Source organism: Anomalospiza imberbis, chromosome 13, assembly GCF_031753505.1.
Source record: "Anomalospiza imberbis isolate Cuckoo-Finch-1a 21T00152 chromosome 13, ASM3175350v1, whole genome shotgun sequence".
Lineage (NCBI taxonomy): Eukaryota > Metazoa > Chordata > Aves > Passeriformes > Viduidae > Anomalospiza > Anomalospiza imberbis.
In genome coordinates this window covers 2,816,394-2,838,077 of record NC_089693.1, presented here as the reverse complement: position 1 = coordinate 2,838,077, position 21,684 = coordinate 2,816,394, and the positions used below count along the sequence as shown (strand labels likewise).

Genomic DNA, 21,684 nt, shown 5'->3' with positions numbered 1-21,684 from the left:
CTGGGATGCTCCTGGGAAGCGTGGGATATAAATGTGCATTGCCTGGAGTGAGGGATGGCAGCATTTGCAGGAAAACACGGTGCCAGCCTCACCACCCTGCCAAGCCCCGGGGTGGCTGCGCTGCCTCTCATCCTGGCATCTAGAGACACCACAACTCCTCTTTTTTCATCCCAAAAGCACGGTTAGGATAAAGTCCCGGGGCTATGCAATGAATCGAGGGATCTCAGCCAGACACCGCATGTGAAATATCCCTCGGGGATTCACAGCCAGAGGGATGGGAATGACCCAAAAGCTGCACTCACTGGTATGTGGCTCCCAGATCACATAATTTGGGTACAAATTGGGACTTTGCTATAAATTCACTTTTGCCTGAGTTTGGTTTGTTGGGTTTTTTTTTTTCACCCTGCCAAAAAAACCCACATTCCATGTCAGGACCTGGAGGTTGGGAGCCAGTGGCATTCCCTGTGTGTTGCTCACAGGACCAGAAAGGGCCATCCTACAAGCACCATCTCCAACCCATGAGGAAACGTCTTTAAGACCCTGTGTGACCCAGGGGCCAGGGTGACATTCCTGAGGCCAGACCAGGGCTGGTTGCAATGGAACAGCGGGGAACAAACAGGTTTGTCTGGATCAGATGCTAAAGCAGATGACAACTACTTACATCTTTATCACACTTGATACCTTGAGATCTGCCAGTGTCTCTTACAAGCATTAAATATTTAATTAGTCTTGCTCTGCCTTTTATGCCAGGATGTCATTTCACCAACTTTACTGCTGTTAGTGTGATTTTTATAATTTATTTCCACTCAAATTAATTTAAACCCTCCCTCTTCCCCCTACACATTACAGCATAACTGGGCATTTTCTTTAACATCCACATAAAGAGGTTGCTCATTGCAATCTGCATTTGCCTTTTAAACCCATTCTTCAAATCCATTTGGACTTAAAAAAGAGAAGGAAGGTGCTTCAAACTCTCCATATTTTAGGGAAACCTTGACAAGGCCCCTCTAAGTCTTGCTCACTCTGGCTGGAAATCAGAGTACTGGGCTTGCCATAAAATCCTGCAATGGTTTGGGTTGGAAGGGATCTTAAAGACATCCAGTTCCAACCCCCTGCCATGAGCAGGGCCACCTTCCACTAGACCAGCTTGCTCCAAGCTTCATCCAGCCTGACCTGAAAGAGGGATGGGGCATCCACATCTTCTCTGGGCAACTTATGCCAGTGCCCCACCATGCCCACAGCAAACAATTCCTTCCTAAGTAAAGAATTTTCCTTCCTTTTCACAAATAAATGCAAAATTACCACGAAATGCAAAGCAGCAAAAGAACAGGGAAGGTAATGATCTGATCACAGGCTCTGGGGATACATAGCCAGAGCAGCAGGAAAAGAACTCTGTGCCCCACTTCTTTATCCTCCTGGGATTTATGGGCAGAAAAATAAGAAAAACCTTCCCATGCTGGGAATACCTTGAAAGTCTGAGCAGAGGTTGGTCCCACTGGACCAACCTAGGAGACCTCCAAATGTCCTGTTCTACCTAAGATAGTCTAAGGAGAAAAACTTGTAAATGTCAGTTTTCTTTTAAATGAAAAAGGATTTGTTGTCCTCCTCGTGGTCAGTCAGCTCAGTAAGGGTTTTGCAACGCAACTCCATCTCACCCAAACCATTTAATCTGTGCAAAGTACAACTACACCAGCACTGGTGCCTTCCAGAAGGGTGGATCCAACCGGGAAGGCAGTGAGCACTCCCCTCCTGGGGACACCACCCTTCCCATCAGGGACAAGGGGTCCAGTCGCTGACCTCCTGCCTTCAGGAATGCAATTCTCAAATGATCACGGATGTGTTCAGCTCAGTAAGGATCAAGCCAAGAGCTGTGAGATGACAGATATCCAGGAAAGCTCCAAATACAGCCCAAAATTAATCCCATCCCTCTCCTGCACTGCAGGTGAGACCACTGAGGATGTGCCAGCCCTTCCAAAACTTAGTGTTGAACACCACGCATGGAAAAATGAGTACAAACCCTGTAACCAGGAAGGAAGGGGGTCACCATCACCCCCGAGCCAGCGGCGCTGCCCGGGGCTCTGGCACCGCACCGTCCCCACAGCGCCCTCGGCCAGGGCCTGTCCCGGCTCGCCCCGGCACGGCCGGGGAACAAAGCCCGGCGGGGAGGAATGAGCAGGCGAGGAATGAGCAGGCGTTCGAGGGTGTAAAAGCCGTTTCTTTTGTTTAGTTGTTTGCTTCACTTAAATGGAAGTTGACGCAAGTGATTCCCCAAGGGAAATGTCACTCTGCCATGACCCAGAAGGGTTTAGAGTGTCCTGGCTCGTGGTTTGGGCACAGGAAAATGCAGGGAGAGCTCAGAGCTGTGTCTGCCAACCCCAGCAGTGCCTTGCCCGGGCAGTACAGTGTCAGGAGCCTCCAGGATCACATCGCAGAGGAAAAGATGTCACCAGCCACCAAGGCAGGGCTGAGCTTCCTTGCACTCAGCTGGGTCTTCCAGCGATCATCACCTCTCCTCCTCCCTCACCACTTTGGACTCCACTCAAACATCTTCCCAGGGCGATAACATCCGTGGCAGAGTTTTCCAGCAGGTTTTGTCCAGAATCAGGCCCCCCAGGAGGGCACATCTCACTGAGGACAGTGCCATCACCAGCAGCTCCACAAGCTGGTGATGCAGGAGGAGAGGAGTGGGGCAACCAGGTCCCCACGAGGCTCAGCACACCATGAACCTTGAGCACAACACTGCAAATGTCACACATGAGCACACGTGCAGGGAAAGCAGTCCCTCAAGGTTTAACCCTGGACAGGACCCAGTGGAAAGAGCCCAAAACTCAGTGGGAAAAGCTTGGAGAGATGGAGGGCTGAAGGCAGGGTGTTGAGAGCAGCTGGGGAAGCCCCAGAGGTGTGGGAGCCAGGAACACCCTGATGCAACCACAGAAATATTTCCCTTGCTCTCCAGCCTGCACAGGGCTGCCCCGAGGAAAGGGCTCGGGGGGCAAGGATGGATGCTCCGGTGGAGCCACACTGCACCCATGGGCCAAATGCCTCCAGCATCATAGGGATGAGCTCACATAACCGGGATGCTGGGAAGGAGGGAGGGGTAACAGATGCTCCAGCAGGGAAGGGACACAGCAAAACCCCAAACCAGGAGCTGACGTTAGGCTGATGCAACTTGGGAGAGTGGGAAGTTCAATCAAGATATTCTCTGTCTGAAGAGGGATAAACACTGAAAAGCCCTTTGGGTTGCACAACCACCTTCGCCCAGCCCTGTGATAGACGCAATTGAACAATACATGTGATTTTCTCCTTGGTGGGACAGGAGCTGAGCATGCAGTTAGGAGCGTGAGGGTGCAATGTGAGCGGTTATCCCCCACGGGAGGTCACAGATACGGGTGCAGAAGACAATGTGCTCAATTCAGCCTCCCCCCAAAAAAGTTGTTTATGCAGCACCCCGTGACTTTAATTATAGTTAAAAGCAGGGTTGCGATATAAAGCAAGGTTATAATTTGTAGTCCGGGAGACACCTTGGGCAGGAGGACAACCTGAAGTGTCACCCAGCCGAAAAAGCACCGGGCAGCGCCATAGCAATAAACTCTGGAACAAACTCCGAGGACACCAGCCTGCATCTGGGATTGCAGAGGATGAATAAATTGAAAGGAAAACGAGCTGCTGTGCGGAAAATTTCTTTTAGACACCAGTGTTCTGCGGGGGTTTGAAAGCATTGAAAGCAAAAGTTCTCTGTGTTCCCAAGATCTCCGATAAAAACCCGGGCCAGAAAGTCCAAAGTTTGTTAAACCCACAAATACAACTTTCCGGGGTAGGAGGAACTTGTGCAACCCCCCAGCGGTGCGGGGCGAGGGCACCCCGAGGAGGGGCATCCACCCAGGGGGAGCCCGCCCCCGGGCCAAAGCGCTCCGACAGCATCCCCGCATCGGCCCCGTTCTCATCCCGACCGCTCCGGGGGGGCTCATCTCCCGCTCCTGGGACCCCCGGCATCGCCTCGGGCCCAGGAGACCGGGCAGCTCGGCGAGACCTCCGCCAGCGGAGAGATCTCGGGGTCCATCTCCCGCTCCTGGGATCCTGCCCCGGTCCCGAGAGTGCCGGCAGTTCCACAGGACCCCCGCCGCCTCCCGGGTCCCGGGACCATCGTCGGCTTCCCGGTACCGGTAGTCCCAGTGCGACACGCCGGGCAGCTCCCCAGCGCCGAGCTCCCCACTCCGGGGATCTGCCGCAGGCTCCCAGTGCCGGAATCCCCGGCAGTTTCCCGAGACCGCTCCGCCTTTCTGATCCCGGGACCCTCGGTAGCTTCCGAGAACCCTCGGCTCCTCTCCGGTTGCGGCACCCCCGGCAGCTCCCCGATCCTCCGCAGGGTCACGGTGCCAGAACCCCCGGCAGCTCCCCGGTGCACCCGCCGGTCCCCAGTGCGACCCCCCAGCCCCGCATCCCCCGCTCCCGCTGCCCCAGCACCTGCCCGTTCCCGGAGCCCCCCGGCCCCCGCCGCCCCTTACCTGCCCCAGGCTGATGTACCCGTAGGCGGCGGCGAGGCGGGCGGCCTCGGCGGGCCCCCCCCGCACCCGCACGGCCCAGTGGTTGGTGTAGACGGTGCGGGCGGGCTCGGCGGCGGCTCCGCGCCCGGGCAGCGCCAGCGGCAGCGCCAGGGCCAGCAGGCAGAGGCGGGCGGGCGGCGGGGCGGCCGCGCTCCCCGCGCCGGGGCCGGCGGCGGGCATGGTGCGGGGCCGGGCCGGGCTGGGCGGAGCGGGGCGCTGCGCCTTTTAACCGGCCCCGCAGCCCGCGGGGGCGGGGGGATGCTCGGGGGGGGCGGGGAGGGCCCGGGAGAGCGGGCGGACGGGGCGGCCCCCGGCACTGCCCCCCCGCGTCCCCCCGCCTGCCGCCGGGCAGCCCCGCTGCGTGCCCGGCGCTGCTCCCCGGAAACCCCCCCGGACACCTCTGCAGCCCCCCTGCCCGACTCCGGGCAGCTCCCCGGACCTCTCCGTGCATGGCTCTGTGACCCTTCCCCGCGTATCTCCGGACAACTCCCTGTGCCCCCCAGCATTCCCTCTACGCGTCCCGGCGCTGGTCTCCGAACAGACCCCCTCGGTCCCCCCGCGTGTCGCGGTGCTGTTCTGCGGAACCCCCCCTGCCTCCCCGTGCATGTGACCGGACAATCCCCTGTCCCCGCTGCATCCTCCCCTGCGCGCCCCGGTGTTGCTCCGTGTACAACACGCATCCGCCCGCATCCCTCTGCATGCCCCAGCACTGCCCTCCGGGTTTCCCACTGCGCCCCACTTCATCGTCCTTTGTGCTCCCTATTCCCCGGGGCACCTCCCCTCCTTCCCCCGTAGACAGCCCCCACGCATCCTCCCAGCTCCGCTCCTCAGGTAACCCATGGCACCCTTCAGAGAGAGCCCCCGCATCGCCCCCGCATCCCCCTGCATGCCCCGGCACTGCATCTTCTTTTGTGCATCTGCATTCCCCCCGGGCAGCCCTCCATGCATCCTCCCAGATCTGCTCTGCAGGCACCCCCTGAACCCCGCGAAGAGACTCCCCACGTAGCCCCTGCATTCCCTCAGCCAGCCCATCACGCATTCCACGGCTCCACTCTCCACGTAGCCCCTGCATCCCCCTGGGCAGCCAGTCTGAGCCCCCCTCCCCCTCTGTCTCCCTGGAATGCGTTGGCACTGCCCACATCTCCCCCATCCCGTTCCCCCTGCATCCCCCCAGGCATTTCCCTCACCCTCACCCCTCCGTACTACCCCCAAAGGCACATCCCACTGCACCTCCCCCTTGCATCCCTCCAGCACTGCCCCCACACCCCTGGCATCCCCCCTGCACCCCCAGGCGAACCCCACACAGCTCCTCCTGGGCTTGGGAAAGACCAGGAGGAACTGGCTGGTGGGGAGGATTTTGGGATAGGACTCAGGATAAACCTGGCCGTGGACACCCGAGGGGCACCACCATAATCCACGGGCTGGGGCAGAGGGACTGGAGTGCTGACTCTGCCTCCCAGGGATGCCATTCAGGGAACAGCAGGGACCTCGCGGGGTATTAGAAACTGGGCTTGGTTTGGGGAAGGTGGTGGCGCCTACAAAGGCCGGGCTCAGGAGCGAGCTGGGGATGCTCCGTTCCACAGCCCTCCCCGCCAGTGAGGGCCCAGGCCGGCAAGGAGCTGACGACTGCCCGAAATGAAAGGATGGTTTCAGTGGCATTGCATTCACTCACACCACAGCTTCACTTGAATCATATCCGAGCTTCAGAAATGTACCCGGAGCTCCCAGGGCCCTGACAATGAGCAGCTGCATCCACAGGCTCTAGCCGGGATGGTCTCAGGGTGGCTGTGATTCCCAGAGTGGGTGTTGTCTGTTTTCCAGACCCTGACCAGATTTGGCTGGTATTTGGGGCACAAGTCCCACATCCCATCTCTCTGAATGCAAACACCTTCCCGAGCCCCAAACAGATTTGCAAAACCTACCTGGGTGTGTAAGGATGAGGGGGCATCCAAGGAGCAGAAAGTACAACCCATCACTGGAGCTGAAGAGGAAAATCACAGTCTGGTGCCACCCACTTGTACCAGCCCTGCCACTGGGCAGGTGAGCTAGTGACAGCCTGAGGAAATAGGGAAGTACTCCCAGCTCAGCCATGAGATTAATCCAAGGGAAATTTATAGGGCGCCTGTTGAGATAGGGCCAAAATCCTCTGGCAGCTCCTGTGCTGGGCTGGCTTTGACCCATTTGGAGGCAGCAAATACATGGAGGGGCCAGATGGAGGTGAGTCCCTGTGCCACAGGCAGGCTTATCCCAGGAAATTACAAATATCAGCAAAACGGGGATTTGGAGGGTTTCTGTGTGCAAACAGTGTTGTGCTGGCATTAGAGATGTGACAATTTGCTGCCACAATTTGCAGGCACCGGGGGGTTTGGTGACTCTCACCATAAGATGTTGCTCACTGAAATCACTGTGGGTTATCACTGCAGGGACACTGGAGCCTCCAGGGCTCATCACCCCACATGTCCTCACAGGGCTGCCCTGTAAGCACCCTGGGCAGAAATGATGGGTTGTGTGTGACCATTCCTTCTGATTATGCAGTGAAGAATGGTTTCCATTAGCACCAGCACATTGCAAATCCAATCCTCACTTCCCATCTGGTTTATGGGCTTTTCCTCAAGTTTCCCATTGATTAAGGTGTGTGAGATGGATGAGCAGGGCTGGCGGGTGCTGGGTGTGCTACGTGTGTGATGCACTTCCAGAGAGATGCAGCAGGGCAGAGCCAGAGGAGAGGTGGGAATAGATAAAAGAAAACCCTTCGGTTTGAAAACATCCACCTCCCTCTGCTGGGGAAGGTCTGAGGGATGTCGGCAGGGGATGCAAAGTAGGGGCAAAGTATCTCCACAGGGAACAGAGAAAGGCGAATGAGCTCTGGCAGCAGCAGGGAGGTTTTAGGTTATGGCAGTGGGAAAAGCTTTCTGAAGCTTTTCAGAAGAAAGTGAAGACAGGAAAGAGATTGCCTTTGTGGGGGTGTGTGTGCAAAACCTCATTGTGTCTATGCTAGGTGCTAAAAAAATGGGCAAATCCCAGGAGAAACAAGCTGAATCCATGTTTGGGATTGCTCTGCATCCCACTGCAAGGCTCAACAGTGATCATCATGGCCATCAAAACCTAGCTAAGAGCTACATCACAGACCTTCCATCCCAAGGCCATTCATCACGACTCCCGATGTATCTGCCTGGGGAACAGTTACTGGTACCAGTAAAACCCTGTGCCCTGCTCAGCCTGCAACATCATGTGAGCTGGGTGAGAGCCTTGCCCAAATGCTGACTGCAATGTTGGGACCCAGGTTTTGGTGCTCCCTGGTCCCTGCACTGCTCCTGACCTGTCTCCCACTGACATAATTTTGAAATTCAGAGTGCCAATTTTCCCAGATGAACCCAAGGGATTTACCAGGGGTGTCAGGAAAGACAGACTTTGGCCCCACATGCTTTGCAGTGGATGTAGACTAAGGCAGAGCTTCCAGTTAACTCTTTTCCTGGGATTATTTGAAAACCTGGAGAATTACAGTGAGCCACCAACAATACAATAAATTTTGTGAGCTGAGAGGTTAAACAGAAGCTGCTGCAAAGGAAGCATGGAAAGAGGCACTGCTGAACCAGTAACATTTAAACTCTCCTGAATAAAATTCATAATAACCCTGGCATTTTATATCTGTCCATGAGTTACAGTTAAAATCCCACCACGTCCCGCGCACGCTCGTTGCTCTGTACAGCAATAAGATTACAGCAAAGAGCTGGACGAGCAGGGAAGAATGTAATTTAAATGCCGCTCCTTTGAAAACCAAGCCCTTCTTTTTAAGGCACGTTCAGAAAAGGAAAGTACAAATAATGCACCCAGAAGGTGCTATTTTTTCCAGGGGTGGGATGGCAGGGCTGGCGCTGAGCTGCCTGCCCTGGGCAGCAGGATTGCCACCCTGCTCCTGCCTGTGGAGGAGGGACAGGACAGTGGGAGCTGTGCCTCTGCCTGCTGCAGTGCAAGGAGTTAAACAAACAAAAGCCGTTTTGCAAACACCCACGGTTCAGAGGTGTCCCTGGGATGCCAGAACAGGGAAGCCACTTGGCTTGGAGCCATCGGCCAGCCTTGCTGGCAGGAGCTGCCCGGTGAAACCCCCAGCCACAGGAGCTGGGGTTTTATCCTGTGTGTGATGAGAGTCTGTCGACATGGAGATTACAGCACAAATCAGGTTAAAACCCATTTATGTGACCCAAGCAGAGCCCGTGTGTTGGGATGTGCAGAGGCGCGAGCGGGGCCATCGCCGTGCCGATGGCTGCAAACTTGTCCCGGTCTGCCGGAGAGTCTGACAAACCCCGGCCATGCAGCTGCGCACGGTGGGTAATCCAGGGCATGCAATAATTACACCAGCACACCTGGAAATAGCTCCTTCTGTAGCTCCCAGGCTTAACCAAATGAATGAAATTTGCGCTGGCGTAATTAAAGCGATGCGGTTCAGGATCTTGTCTGCAGCGGGGAGTTACTGCAGCTTGACTCTTCGCTCTCCACATGGAAGAACCCCCAGCTCCAGCCCCTGACACGGCGGCTCCAGTGCTGACTTCTCACCATCAGGGTGCCCATTAACACCAGCCCATTAACACCAGTTCGTTAACACCAGCCTTCAAACCTGTCCGGCAGCACAATGCCTCCTCCAGCGTCCTCCGGCAGCTGCCCCGGCTCACTCCAGCACACAGCAGCGATGGCAAAACACCGGGCTCTCGGCTGCAGTCCCTGCTCCCCTCCAGGGACTTGTAAATCTGCAGGAGAAATCCGTATTCTTCCATTTTAACTATGTTAAACCACGCCACATTTATATTCACTCATCTCAAACAATTTTTTTTTTTCTCTGCTTGCCCTTTTAGGTGTTAAAATAACCCCAGACTCACTAGCGGCCAGGTGGTTTTGGGGATATTAATGGCAAAATTCTGCACACAAGTGAGCTGCCAGTGAAACTTGCCAGAGGAAAATAAGATTTGGAGCCTCTGTGGAGCTTCATCCCCATGGCTGATGTGTCACAGCAGCACTCGGGCTCTGGCAATGGCACCGCTGCTGTCAGTGTGCAGCAGCCACCAGCTTTGCAGCTGGGAAAGCCCTGGGTGAATTCCCAGGAGATTCGTGCTCACTGGAAAAATCATGTCCCTGCCTTTTTCCTTCCCTTTCTAAATCTGGATTAAGCTTTCAGTCTGAAGAGGTGACATCAAATGTGAGGGAGAGGAAGGAGGGGATGAGGTGGAGCAAGGCCCAAGGAGGTGCGGACAAGTGACAGCTCTGTGTTGGTGCCCAGCCCTGGTCACAACACTGCAGGTACAGGGAAATTAATTTCCAAATTCTTGAAACACCCATTTTATAAATCTCTGACCCCTGGCAGCTGTCAGCGAGAAATAGAGAAATTTACAGGGGAAAAAGCGCTCTGGCCAGGGTGGAAGAGCTCAGAAGCACAGGGATCACTAAGGAGCATGTGCCAACGGTTTTCTGCCATCCAGCACCTCTTCCAAGCACTGAAGGCAGCAGCCAAAGGGATTTAAATTGGGGATTAGAGAGGCTGCCTGGCTGCAGTGATACACTCGGGGTACAGAGCATCCCCAGTGCCAGAGGTTTTAGCTGTAATTAGACCAACATCTGTCCGGCAATGGTTGAGACTTGCGCAGTCGCTGTGTTGCTCCAGGCTGGGCTGGAGATTTCCCACAGGCTCCTCCTGCTCTGCTTTTCTGCAATTTCACAGATATCAGAAATTTTTTTTCCATCTGATGAGTTCTTCCTCTCCAGAAAGATTAAATCTTGATTGTCAGGTACTGCTGTAGCAGGCAAGAAGATTTCCCTGACTAGTTCCAATGTCATCCTAGTAAAAATGCTAGTAATAAAAAATAAAAGAGAAAAGGCCCATTATGGACTCGGGCCTGAAAAAATATCCAAAAGATGGATGCTGAAGTTTAGAAACAATTGAAGCTTGGTGGCTGAAGGGCACTCTGGGCCCAGCACACACATTCATAGGGTGGGGAAATCAATCAAAGATAATTGACTGTGTGCTGGTCTTGAACTAAAAGAGAACAAACCTAAGACTTTTCACCCATCTCAAATAGGTTTGGGGTTTATTGTTATTTTGGAAATTAGGGCATGTAAGGAAATGCCCAAGCGAGCGGTGGTAGAATGGGGAGATGCTCCACCTGGAGAGGGTGCTGGGACAGGGAGGGGACCACGGGATGTGGCACCCATCCCACTTCTGAAACAAGAGGAATCTTTCCACCTCTCCTGGTTATTCCCACCATCCCACTTCATCTGAGAGCACTGTACCAGGGAGAAGCATTGGAGTCAAGAGGGTGCTGGTAATAAACTGAGCCAACCCAACCCCACCCCTAGGAGAGCAGGTCTTGGAAAAGCCGGTTACACCGGTGCCACGTGGGGACGTGTTGTCACCATGCAGGGGGAGGCTATTTCAGGTTCCCCCAAAGGAAGCACGGCTGTTCCTCTTGGAATGATGGCTCCAGGGCTGGATTTGGGATCAAAAGTTGGACTCCTAGAAGGGGCTGGGGGTCACCAGGAAGGGACAGCTGCTGTCTGCTCTCTGTGGTGGCTTTGTCAGATCAAACACGACTTTTCTATTTCACCCCCAGGTGGGGTGATGTACCAAGGACTTGGCTGTGACTGGCACAGGATGAGCCTCCCCACTGCATTTTCACTTCCCAGCAAACCCCACTGCACTGGAGCAAGCACCAGGAGCAGAAGCACAAGAGGAGAGCAGTGAGCCTGGGGGTGGAGAGATGCAAAGATCAAACCAGCAGCGATTTCAAAATAAAATCCAACAGCCCAGGGAAAACACGGTGTGTCCTTGCTGAGGCTATCATTTATGCCAATTAAAAAAAAAAAAAAACAAACGCATGGCACGAAGGAGAGCTGTGTGGTATTTCCTGAAAAGGGTGTGGGGAGCATCCTTGGAAAGCCTGCCCTGCACAAAGTGCTTGCTGTTTCCAGAAAAATAAAGTTTGCTGTGACCCACCTGTCCCTGAAAAGCAGCTATTTAGGGCTGGAACATGGTCAGCCTGGAGTCAGTGGCTGGGTCTGTCCTGACTGCAGAGCAGCTGGCACCTTTGCCAGGATTTGGGGTTTGGCATTTACCTGCAGCTTTTTAATTGCTGCAAAATGTCTCAGAAAAAAAATGCAGGAGAGCTGCCCAAGCACCAAGTGCTCACAACTCTTTCCTCCACAACTTTTGGCTGGTGGCCATTAACTCCCATACCAGTCCCTGGAGCCATGACAGAACAGGACAGGAGGGGTTTTCTCCTTTGCCACCTTAAGATTTTGGGAGTATTTTGACTCAGCTGGCAATCTGGGGGGTTTAGAGCAGTAGCTTTGGGGTTTGCCAGAGAGACAGCTGTGGGAGTGATGGGTGACAGCTGCCCCGTGGGACAGTGGAGGGACTCTGCTGGCAAAGGCCAGGAGGGCCCCCATTGGGAAGGGACAGCTTTTGGTGGAGAAGGGAGTGTCCCATGGGTTTGTGTCCCCTCATCCCAGTGGCAGAGCATGCTTGGGGCTCACCAAGGGCATTTCTGAAGGTTTTGGCAGCATAGCAAGACTTGCCAAAGCCTAATCTCCAAGTGAGCTTACCTTTGACATGGAATTTCAACGGAGAGCATGGAAAACAAACATAACCCCACACTTTGGATGGGTTTTCTTTTGTCTGAGCCCTGCTCAGAAGCTGCAGGCAGGCGGTATTTGGGTGACCAGACTGGATCCAGTGTTCTCTGGGCGGCCACGATGCTGAAAGAGAAGCAGCTCCACCTTAGGGCAGGCGCTGGTGCTGGAGCAGGGCCGACCTCGACACCAATTCAACCATCAGCCACCAGCTATCACCCATCAGCCATCATCTGTGCCAGGGACTGGCAATATCTGCTTCAGCCTGCAGCCAGACTTGGAGCAAACACCAAGGTCTCAAGACTTGGGATCAGTTTGGGGCTGAAAATTTGAGATTCCTTTAGTCACGTTGAAAAAAAAAAAAACCCCTCTAATGTTTATTTTCTTTCCTAATGAGGTTGGGGGGTAAAAAAGGGTTTTCAGCAAATCACCCTTTACATCCTGCATAAGCATCCTGAGACCCACAGTGGGTGGAAATCCCACACAGAGCAAAACTCCACAACAATAAAAACTCGTCCTTGGTGGAAAAATAACTTAAAAAAAAAAAAAAAACCCAGTCAAAGACAAAGCAGGGTTCTGTGGAGCCCTGGACATATCTGGATTAGTCCCATAAAAATCAGCTGTTGTGGCATATCGGCTTCCCTGCAGGAGACAGCAGGAGAGATGCTAACCTGGTCTTGATTTGAAAGCTGCTTATTAGTTCTCATCAAGCACAATTATGCTTCAAAGCCAAATGAGATGTCCAACTGAATTCTGAACACACGTTAATGTTTTTAAATGTGAAAAAAACAACAAAACCCTATTTATTGAATCCCAGCTGGGCTCCAAATGATAAAATAGATGCTGCTAATGGCTCTGGGAAGGGAGGGCTGGAGCTTCACTGCAGCTTTGCCAATTAAATGGTTATTACTGACCAATTAGTCAGGAATCCACCCTGCTTTTAGTGATATCTGATTAAGTGTGTCCTGCAATTCAGCCTCAGTTGTTAACCAGGGGAAAGAAACACCTTCTGCCCATCCGCCCCCCCAGATACTCAGACTGGGCAGGGTTTGTGCCCACCCTGCTCATGAAAAATCCCTTTTTCTTCCAGCACGACCACTGTCCTGGGGAAAATACATCTCAAGGACCCACCTAGGCACGGCAAAACCTTTCAGAGCCAGGAAGGAAATGGGAAGGAAATGAAGGAAAAGGGGAAAATTAACCACACGCAGAGGGTGGCTTCTCCCCCTGCAGCTCGCAGGTTGCTGCTGCCCGGCACATGCTGAGCCATGCCCATTCACAGGCTTTTCCAAATATTATCCCAATATTTTCTTTCAGTTCCCAGATAAATGGGCCTCTTCAGCAGGCTTTAAGCCTGCTCTGTTCCAACATTTTCTTTAAAGCAGCAAGAGGAAACCTTTGAGTTGCGCCAAGCTGCTGAATCCTGCTTTCAGGGCTGAGCTGCAAGGGGTTTTCCACAAAAAATAGGGGCAGTGTTGGGCTTTTTCCTTGTTTCATCAGGAAATCTGAAGGAGGCCACATCACCCCTTAATCTTCCTTTCTTCCTGCCTCCTCTCCCACCCTGCAGTCTATCTTTCCTGTGCTTTTCTGTGGTCTTCAGAAATTTCTGAGCATATTCCCAGATTTCCATAGGATGCAGTGGGCGAGGAAGAGCATCCCCCTGCACAGCATCCTCCCTCTGAATGCCCCTGAGCCATGGAGAAACTCCAGAGGCCCTTGGAATCTCCCATGGGGCTGGAACAGCAAGGCCACAGCACTGAGGGAGCTGAGGAAAGTGCCTATGCAATGGCCAGGGAGGGAGGGGGAGCCAGAAAAAAGATAGGAAAGCAACCAAAAAAAAAAAAAAAAAAAAAAAAAAAAAAAAAAAAGGAACATTTCAGAAAATGTTAGTGCAAAGATCCACTTCCTTCCAAGGACTGGGTGCAGCAACAGGTAGAGGCTCCATCCAACCAAAATTATACTGAGCAGAGATGATTGCTCACCTCCTTGTTCCAGGTGAGGAGACAGCTCTGGATGCCCTGGCTGGCTTGGACAGCACCTGGACAGGGAGAACAGCCCTTGGCCACAGGGACAGGACAGGTAAGAAGCTGTATGTGGATCTCAGGTGCAACAGGGTGAAAGAGGGGAAGGAAAATCTAAAGGCATGGTGGCTCTGGGAGTCTCTGATGGGCTGGAGAGGGACAAGAGCAGACCTGGTACAAGGGGGCACTGCTCAAGGCATTTCCTGGCTTCTTGCTCTGCCCTACCCATCTTCAGATGATGCTTACAGGGTCTGAGGGGGGCAAGGGAGGTGATGATCCCCAGGCACTGAGATTTGTGGGGTCTGTGGCAATGTGTCCTTGGGAATGCCACTAAGAACTCCAAAGCTGTGATGTGCAGGAGCATCACCAAAGTGATACCCAAAAGAATCCAGCCCTGGCGATGGGACAAGCTCGGTGACTGGGGATGGGATGTGGCCCTTTCCCTCGTCCCCAGCTGGGTTCCTCCTCCTGGAAAGGGGGAATCCCGTTTTTCCGGGCCACAGGATGGGGCATGAGGAGGCCAACAGCCCCAGCACATGTGGGATCCATTGTGGCCTCTGCCTGTCCCCATCCTCTGGAGCAGTGCAAAGGCTACATCAGCTCATTTCCTCCCACCGTTCCTTTATCCCAGAGCATCTCTAGGGGCCGAGGCACGAAAATTCCCCGCAGGGCCGTGCCACGGGTGTTCGTGTCTAGCCGGGGACGTGGAGGAGATGCCACTGTCCCCGGAGCCCGGGGAGCCCGGGGAGCCCCAAGGCTGCCCGCGGCCGGTGCGCGGGGCCGGCACTAGGTGGGGATGGCACCACGCCGCGGGGAGGAGGAAGGGCAGCGCCGGGGCTCGGGCTCGGCTGCTGCCGCTGCCCGGGGAGCAGTGGGGCTCGGGCTGCGGGAGACTGCCGGGATGGGCTGAGAGGGGCTATAGGGAAAGGCTGAGGGGAGGGATGAGGCAGGGATGCGGGCGGTATGGCTGCGATGCTGGAGACAGAGAGGCAGGGATGTCGGAGGCAGCAAGGACCCGGTACCACATCAGGCGTTATTGCAAAGGCTGTGCCTGTCAGACAGTCTGAGGTCTGAGCCCCTCTCCTCGCCCCACTCAGGCTCGTAACGGTTCTTACTGACGTTAATTACATTTTGAAATTTTAGAAAGGAAGTATTTCCCACGTGTTCTCAGTAAGACCTTCTTCTGCATCCCACAGCTTGTTCCATCCACGGCTCTGTGCTAAGGTGGGACGCTGGCACAGCTGACAGCTGGGCAGCTGGTCACCAAGCTCTTGGAAAGGCTGGGAGGTGGCCACACTGCTGGGAGAGGGATGCAAAGTGCCTGTGGCCTCAGTAGCACCTCACTGCAGGGCTAAAGAGGGATGGATGCAAGTCAGGAGGAAAAATCCATCACAGGGAGTGTTTCACACTGGCTGCTCGGCCATGCAGTACCTCCACAACCTGGCTGGGACACAGCAGGCCAATGCAATAAACCCTGCACTCAAAAGGGTTTACTTGCTGTAAATCTTTGCAGAATTCACTTGACCCAGTCCTACCTCATGAGTCACCACCAAAACCAGGGCACAGTGTAAATCTCACCCCCTCCCTGCTCACACCAAGACTCAGCTCATTTCCACTGCCACTGCACAAAGCAACTTCAGGGAAAGCATCACCCTAAAGTCCTGATCCAAGAGACAGGATTTTTCCAGCCTCCTCCTGCAGGGACCCAAGCACTGGCAGCAGGAATTTGGCCATCAGCATCGGCAGGGAAACCCTGAAGTGAGAAACAACTGTTGATACACGTTTTTACACCAAATTTTGAGGAGCTGGTCTCACCACTGGGTTTGGTGCTTAGACCACAGCCATGGACAAGTTGTTTAATTTTTGCTTCCCCTCTTCTCAACAAAAAAAAAGCCAACAAGCCAGCCCAATCCTGCAGCATGTCTGTCAAAATCTATGTTCACCACAGAAATGATGGCTCAGAATGAGCCACTGAGGTCTGCACCCTTGAATCAGGGGGCAAAGGAAGTCGGCACCACTGGGACAGGAGCATAAATCAGAATATTGATTTAAATGTAACTACTGATTTAACCCCTTCTGCTGCCTCTCTGTGTTCCTCACATGCTCATCCAAATCAGAGAGAACATAATTTCAGACAAAGTCCATGGTTGCTTGCTGTGCAAGCCATCAGTCCCCAAAACTCACGAGTCCCTTTGTGCTCAGGAACCAGGCAGGGTGGCAGGTAGGGATCAGAATCAGGATGGCCAAGGATAGCCCTGAGAGCAAGAGTGCACAAAGCAGGATCGTATTACCAGGGGTCATCAGTGCTACAGGTACATTTCTCCGAGGGTTTGTTTCTTGCCAGATTACACTTCTCTGAGGGTCTGTTTCTTGCCACAGCAAACAAAATCAAGTTCTGAGGACAATATCATATATATATATATTTTTTTTTTTTAATATATCTCAGCAGCTCCAGGAGGACCCCAATGCTGCATTGCATACAGGAAAGCTGGTGGCTGCAATGCACCCCGCAATGTTGCCTTACCTTAAACTCATCTAGAAAAATCCCTCCAGAACCTCTGGGGCTACAGCTTCACCTTCTCAAATTGGCATGCACAGATAGAGATGTTTTGGAGAGCTCCTGTGCTTAGGCAGAGTAGGGAGGCAGTGGGAGGTCAGGACTGTGGAGCAGGAAGTGATCCCCCCCAAATTCAGTCCAGTTTGAAAGCCTGGCAAGCACTAACACTAACAAACAGTCAGTGTGTTTATATCCCACCTTCCTGCCTGAGAGCAGGGGTTATTTTTGGCATATTTTGTCATTGGTGGAGATGTCAGTGAAGGCCAGGAACAGTGCAGAGCTGTTGGGAAAGCCCAGAGGCAACTGCCCCAGGCACAGGATGATGAGATGAGGGATGCGGGAAGCTGCTCCAAGCCATTTACACAAGGATTGGGTTTTGTCTGCAGGATGTGGGGGACAGCCCTGGCTTCAAAACATCTGGGGACTAAGAACAGCATGGACTGTCCAATTCCAGCCCTATTCCAGCCCTATTCCAGCCCCACGCTGCTCCCATTCACCCCATGCAGCAATGGAGCAGGAGTGTCATCCTGAGCCCTCATCTACCAGGTGCTTCACTCCTTCCCACCTTTCCTACCTGTGCACGAACCGTGGCCATCAGCTGGGCACCAACAGTGATGTTCTGGCATCATCAGTCCTCTTCCAGCCTGCACCTGCTGTCTTTCATCAGGGCTTACTGCTCATGCTGAGTTAAAACAGAAAGGAAGAAGAGAGCACAAAGCAGCATCACTCTTGCTCACTTGTCATTGTGCCACAGAGCTTAGCCACATTCCTTCCACTCACTGCTGGTTTTAAGGTCATTTAAACCACTCACCTCCCCCGTTTTCCCCCAGCAAGTGCCCTCCTTACCTACCTGTAAGTAAGGAGGACTGCTTTGTCCCTCCTGTGAGCACCAGACGTCCTCTGCAGCCAGAACTGCTTTTTCTAACAAAACCAGCAAGATCAGCAGGGAGTGCACACGAGTTCCTGTGAGCGCTTGCAAGCTGATGGCTTTGGCAGATAGCTGGTCTTCTCTTCCAGACATGTAACTAAAATAGGGAGAATGAGTAGCTGGAAAGCCCAGGTTTGATTTGGGCAGAAGCTTGGACTGGTATCAGCCAAGAGAAAAACAGGTAAAACCAGGATTTTGGCAGGTCAGGAGTTACTGGCCAGACCTCAGACCAGGTATGATAACCCCAACTGCCCCACTGCAGCAGGGAATGTGGCTGGAAGCACCATCCTTTCACATGGCTTGTCCATAAAACACAAGATTTAAGCCCAGAAAGCTGGTAATGAAATCTTCTTCCATGCCAGCTCCAGATGTTGTGGTCTCCCATCTCCTCCAGCCTTTGCTGTGGCTAATTCCCCATGCATCGCCCAAGGATTTGGCCACCCCCACACTTCTTGTCTAGCACAGGTAGCACGCTGCAGTCCACCTGAGAACTGATTTAGCCCCTCAACCATGGTGCAGTTTGGGAAGATGCCACAGGCTCTACTTGGCATCAGCAGTGTGAATTGAGCCCTACCTTTGTGCACCCATTCAGATCCAGCACTTTCTCTGGGCCTCTTTGTTTTAGCCCCAACCAAGCAGATGAAATTAAGAACACCCCCATTAATTCACCATGCATATGAAGGGGTTGAGGATTTCTCCTCCAGCTCAGGAGCCCTGTGGCCTCACTGAGCCCAGCGCTGGCTTCCAGTCTCACAGGCATGTTCACCTCCTCCCTCCCCAATGCTGAGCAGATAACAGGGCAATTGCCATAATGAGTGTCTGTCCAGCCCTGCTCAAAGCAATTAGCAAAGCCAGGCACTAATGAACTTGGCTTCAGAGCACCCCAGAGATGGGTTATTGCCATTTGAAGTGGAGGAAAACCAAGGCGAGAGCAGGTGGAGTGGCTGACCCTGGTCATGAGGTACCTTGGGTTGGATTGCAGGAGACAGAGCTCCCTGCCTGGAGCAGGGAAAGGATGGCAGGTAGACACGAGGGCGACCACAGCTTTCTAATGTGGTGTCTGTGGCTGGAGAGACTGGTTTGTCCACGTTTGGGAGGGCAGGAGGGACTCCCCACCCATCCCAGTCCTGTCTCATCCCTGAGTGGCTTTGGGAAAGCTGTATCTCTGCAGCCAGAGCTCCTGAAACCCACCTTAGTGGAACTCCTCTACATCCTGCACCCCAAGTTTTGCAAGACCCCAAATGCAGCCATTGAGACACAGAGCAGCAGAACTCATGGGTCCCCTTGCAAAGAAACTTCCTCAGTTCATGACTCACCATCCCACCCTCCCTGGTGTCACTCGTGACTCCATTTCACTTTGCTGCAGCAGCATTTCACCATCTCTTATCAATGCAAAAGACAACAGGGCAGCTTGTCCTGGCTGCAGACACGTGCCCAACACCTCTCCCTGCAGCATTTTTGGACCAACCTCCCCATTGTTGTAAACTAAACATCCTCTTGTAAACGACAGGTTCCCCTGCAATGCTGGAGAGGGTCAGAGTGGGCCTCTCCAGGTCTGCCTGCAAGGGTGAGGATAGCTGATAAATCACAGGGATGTGGCCTCTGCACCGCATGCTCCCACAGCACACACGTCCTCACATGCACGTTGACAGCATGCTAAAAATATTCTTCACTTTTTGACCGATTAAAAGTTTCCAGGAGAGTTGGAACCACAGCCCCCACCCTATCTGTACAGCCAGAGGCTTCCCCTCACCTCCCCCAGCCCTGCCAGGAAAACAGAGAATACTGAACAACAGTTCCGGTAATTTTGGTTTTTTGGTTCCTTTAAAAGCCTGGCTAAAATATAATATTTTTTCAATAGTTTATTTTGTGATGTCTGGCACCATTCTGGAGCTAAACTTGGCACCCTGTCTTGCTCTCATACACCCACTGAGAAGGCTGTGGGCGAGCTGGGATGATCCCACTTCCCACCCAAAATCCCATTTTGATGGCTCAGGAAATTAAACAAAGAAAATATGTTTTAAAACCAGCTCCCACCTGGTGTTAGGCAACAGAGAGCTAATGCTGGCTTGGTGACAGCTCTGAATGCTGATGGCCAGTCACGATTTTCTTAACATATCTTTCAGAGGTGCCTGTTGTACCAGGTAAAGAAGGAACCTGAAGGATGCTGTCAAATCCCTGGCCACTGGCCAGGCCCCTCTGTGCCATCACTGATGCTTGTGGCAGCATTTTCTTTGCCTAATTTGGCTCTTGGCCATGAAGGAGGAGCAGGGAAGGCACAGAAGGTGTTTATACAACATGGGGATTGTCTTGGAGAGACCAGAGCCTTTGCCAAACTGAGCTGAGCTGATAGGAAGGAGATGTCATCAGTGTGCTTTTGCTAATTATCACTAATAATTATTTGTGTGTAGTTTCTCTTAGGAGCTCCAGTCCTGGCTCAGCCCCTGCTGCTCTTGCAGCCCTGCGCAACTGCAGCAAACAGGAGGGTCCTACCCCAAAATCCTGCAGGTCAGAGGAGAGGGAGGGCAAGTGCAGTGCTTGGGCAATGCCCTGACCATGGTGGTCACCACACTGCATCCTCCCTCTTGACGTTCTCTCCCTGCTCACACCAGTTACAACCAGTTATTCCCTGTCTGTCGTCCCTTGGCTTTTCCGAGTGTGTTTGGTGCCTCAGCCTCTTGTCAAAACCCAGATTCATCACAGCACAGCTATTAGCTGCTCCCTCCCATGTGAGATGTCTTTCTGCTGACACAGCAATCATTCTCCTGTCAGCGTGCCTTGACAGTACCAGGATTTCTCATTTCAAGTCCTGGTGTGTCCCAGGGTGATTCCCAGCTCCTCCATTAACCCCTGGCCCTGCAGGATGGGGGTAGCCTGCCCTGATGGATGCTCTGCTATCCCCTTCCACCTCTGGTTAGCAGAAGCTGCCTCCTGTTTTTCCTCTCAGCACTTGCCATACCTATGCAGAAGAGCATTTAACCTGGAGGTAGAGTGTCAGACTTTTATTCTCCTTTCCTTCTTATTTTCTGTGCTGAGAACAATGAAGGCAAGGTTTGCAGAGGGAGGTAATGTCTTTTTTTAGACTGACTGAAATAATTAGAAGAAAAACCAGGCAGGCTGTTGGGTACATGAGCCCTCCAGCAGGCCTGAAATAGCTGCAGAAGAATATTCTGCAAAGCTGAATACCAGTGGAGAACAATAGCTCTGAGCATGACTAGTGTTAACCACTTCTGCTACTAAAGACCACTCCCCAGCTGTTTTCCTTGGGGCATCACCGCTCTGCCAAAATCCACTGTCCAGAGATCACCCTATGGCCAGGAACCACTGCTGTGGCTGAGGGAGCCACGTGGCTACACAGACCTGAGCCCTGGGCATTGCTCCATGGAGCAGCCCTCACCTCTCTCCACCCTGCGCCCTGTCCTGCTGCTCCTGGGGCCTGACCTGACCCCAGCCCCAGGGACACTGTGCCACCCCGGACCCTGCCTCACCCCTGGAACCCTGCCTGACCATGAGGACTCTCTGATTTCAGGCACTGTCTTACTACAGGTCTGACCTCATGGGACCCTCTCTGATCCCAGGGGTTCCTGTGAGAGCCCCCTGACCTTTGGGACCAGGGGTCCCAGGGAGCCCCCTGACCTTTGGGACCTGCTGATTTCAGGGACTCTCCTACTACGGGGTCTAGCCTCATCCCTGGGGACCCTGCCTGACCCCAGGGACTGTATCTGACCCCCGGGGACCCTGCCTAATCCTGGGGATTCTACTGGACCCTGGGGTCCCCCGACAGACACAAGGGGCCTTCTGATTTCAGGGATCCTCCGATTTCACAGACATTGTCCCACCACGGGGGTTTTGCCGGATCCCTGATGACCCTATCCGACCCCGGGGGATCTCTCCTACTCCAAACTCCATGTCCCGCTTCGGTTCTCCTGTCATCCCTGGTTATTCTGCCCACCCCAGTGTCCATGTCCCACCCCGCAGCCGCCGTCTGACCGCAGGGACCCCGTTCCTCCCCCTCCC

The 21,684-nt window shown here is 53.6% G+C and overlaps 1 protein-coding gene across 4 annotated transcripts in view; it reads right to left on the bottom strand.

Annotated features, from left to right (window-relative positions):
* Positions 1–21,684, bottom strand: part of PCSK6 (proprotein convertase subtilisin/kexin type 6) — a 53,819-nt gene that overhangs the window by 29,685 nt on the left and 2,450 nt on the right. For 2 of the 4 annotated variants that reach the window (XM_068203573.1, XM_068203574.1), the window contains 5 exons: positions 19,136–19,226; positions 17,607–17,764; positions 12,135–12,302; positions 9,160–9,289; positions 7,932–8,034 (listed from right to left, as the gene is read on the bottom strand). In XM_068203573.1, coding sequence (XP_068059674.1) covers positions 7,932–8,034; positions 9,160–9,289; positions 12,135–12,302; positions 17,607–17,764; positions 19,136–19,143 — 567 coding nt within the window. In that variant the 5' untranslated portion in view covers positions 19,144–19,226. Of the gene's footprint in view, positions 1–4,505; positions 4,751–6,466; positions 6,526–7,931; positions 8,035–9,159; positions 9,290–12,134; positions 12,303–17,606; positions 17,765–19,135; positions 19,227–21,684 lie in introns of those variants that run through there. The other 2 variants (XM_068203576.1, XM_068203575.1) reach the window with 2 other exon arrangements.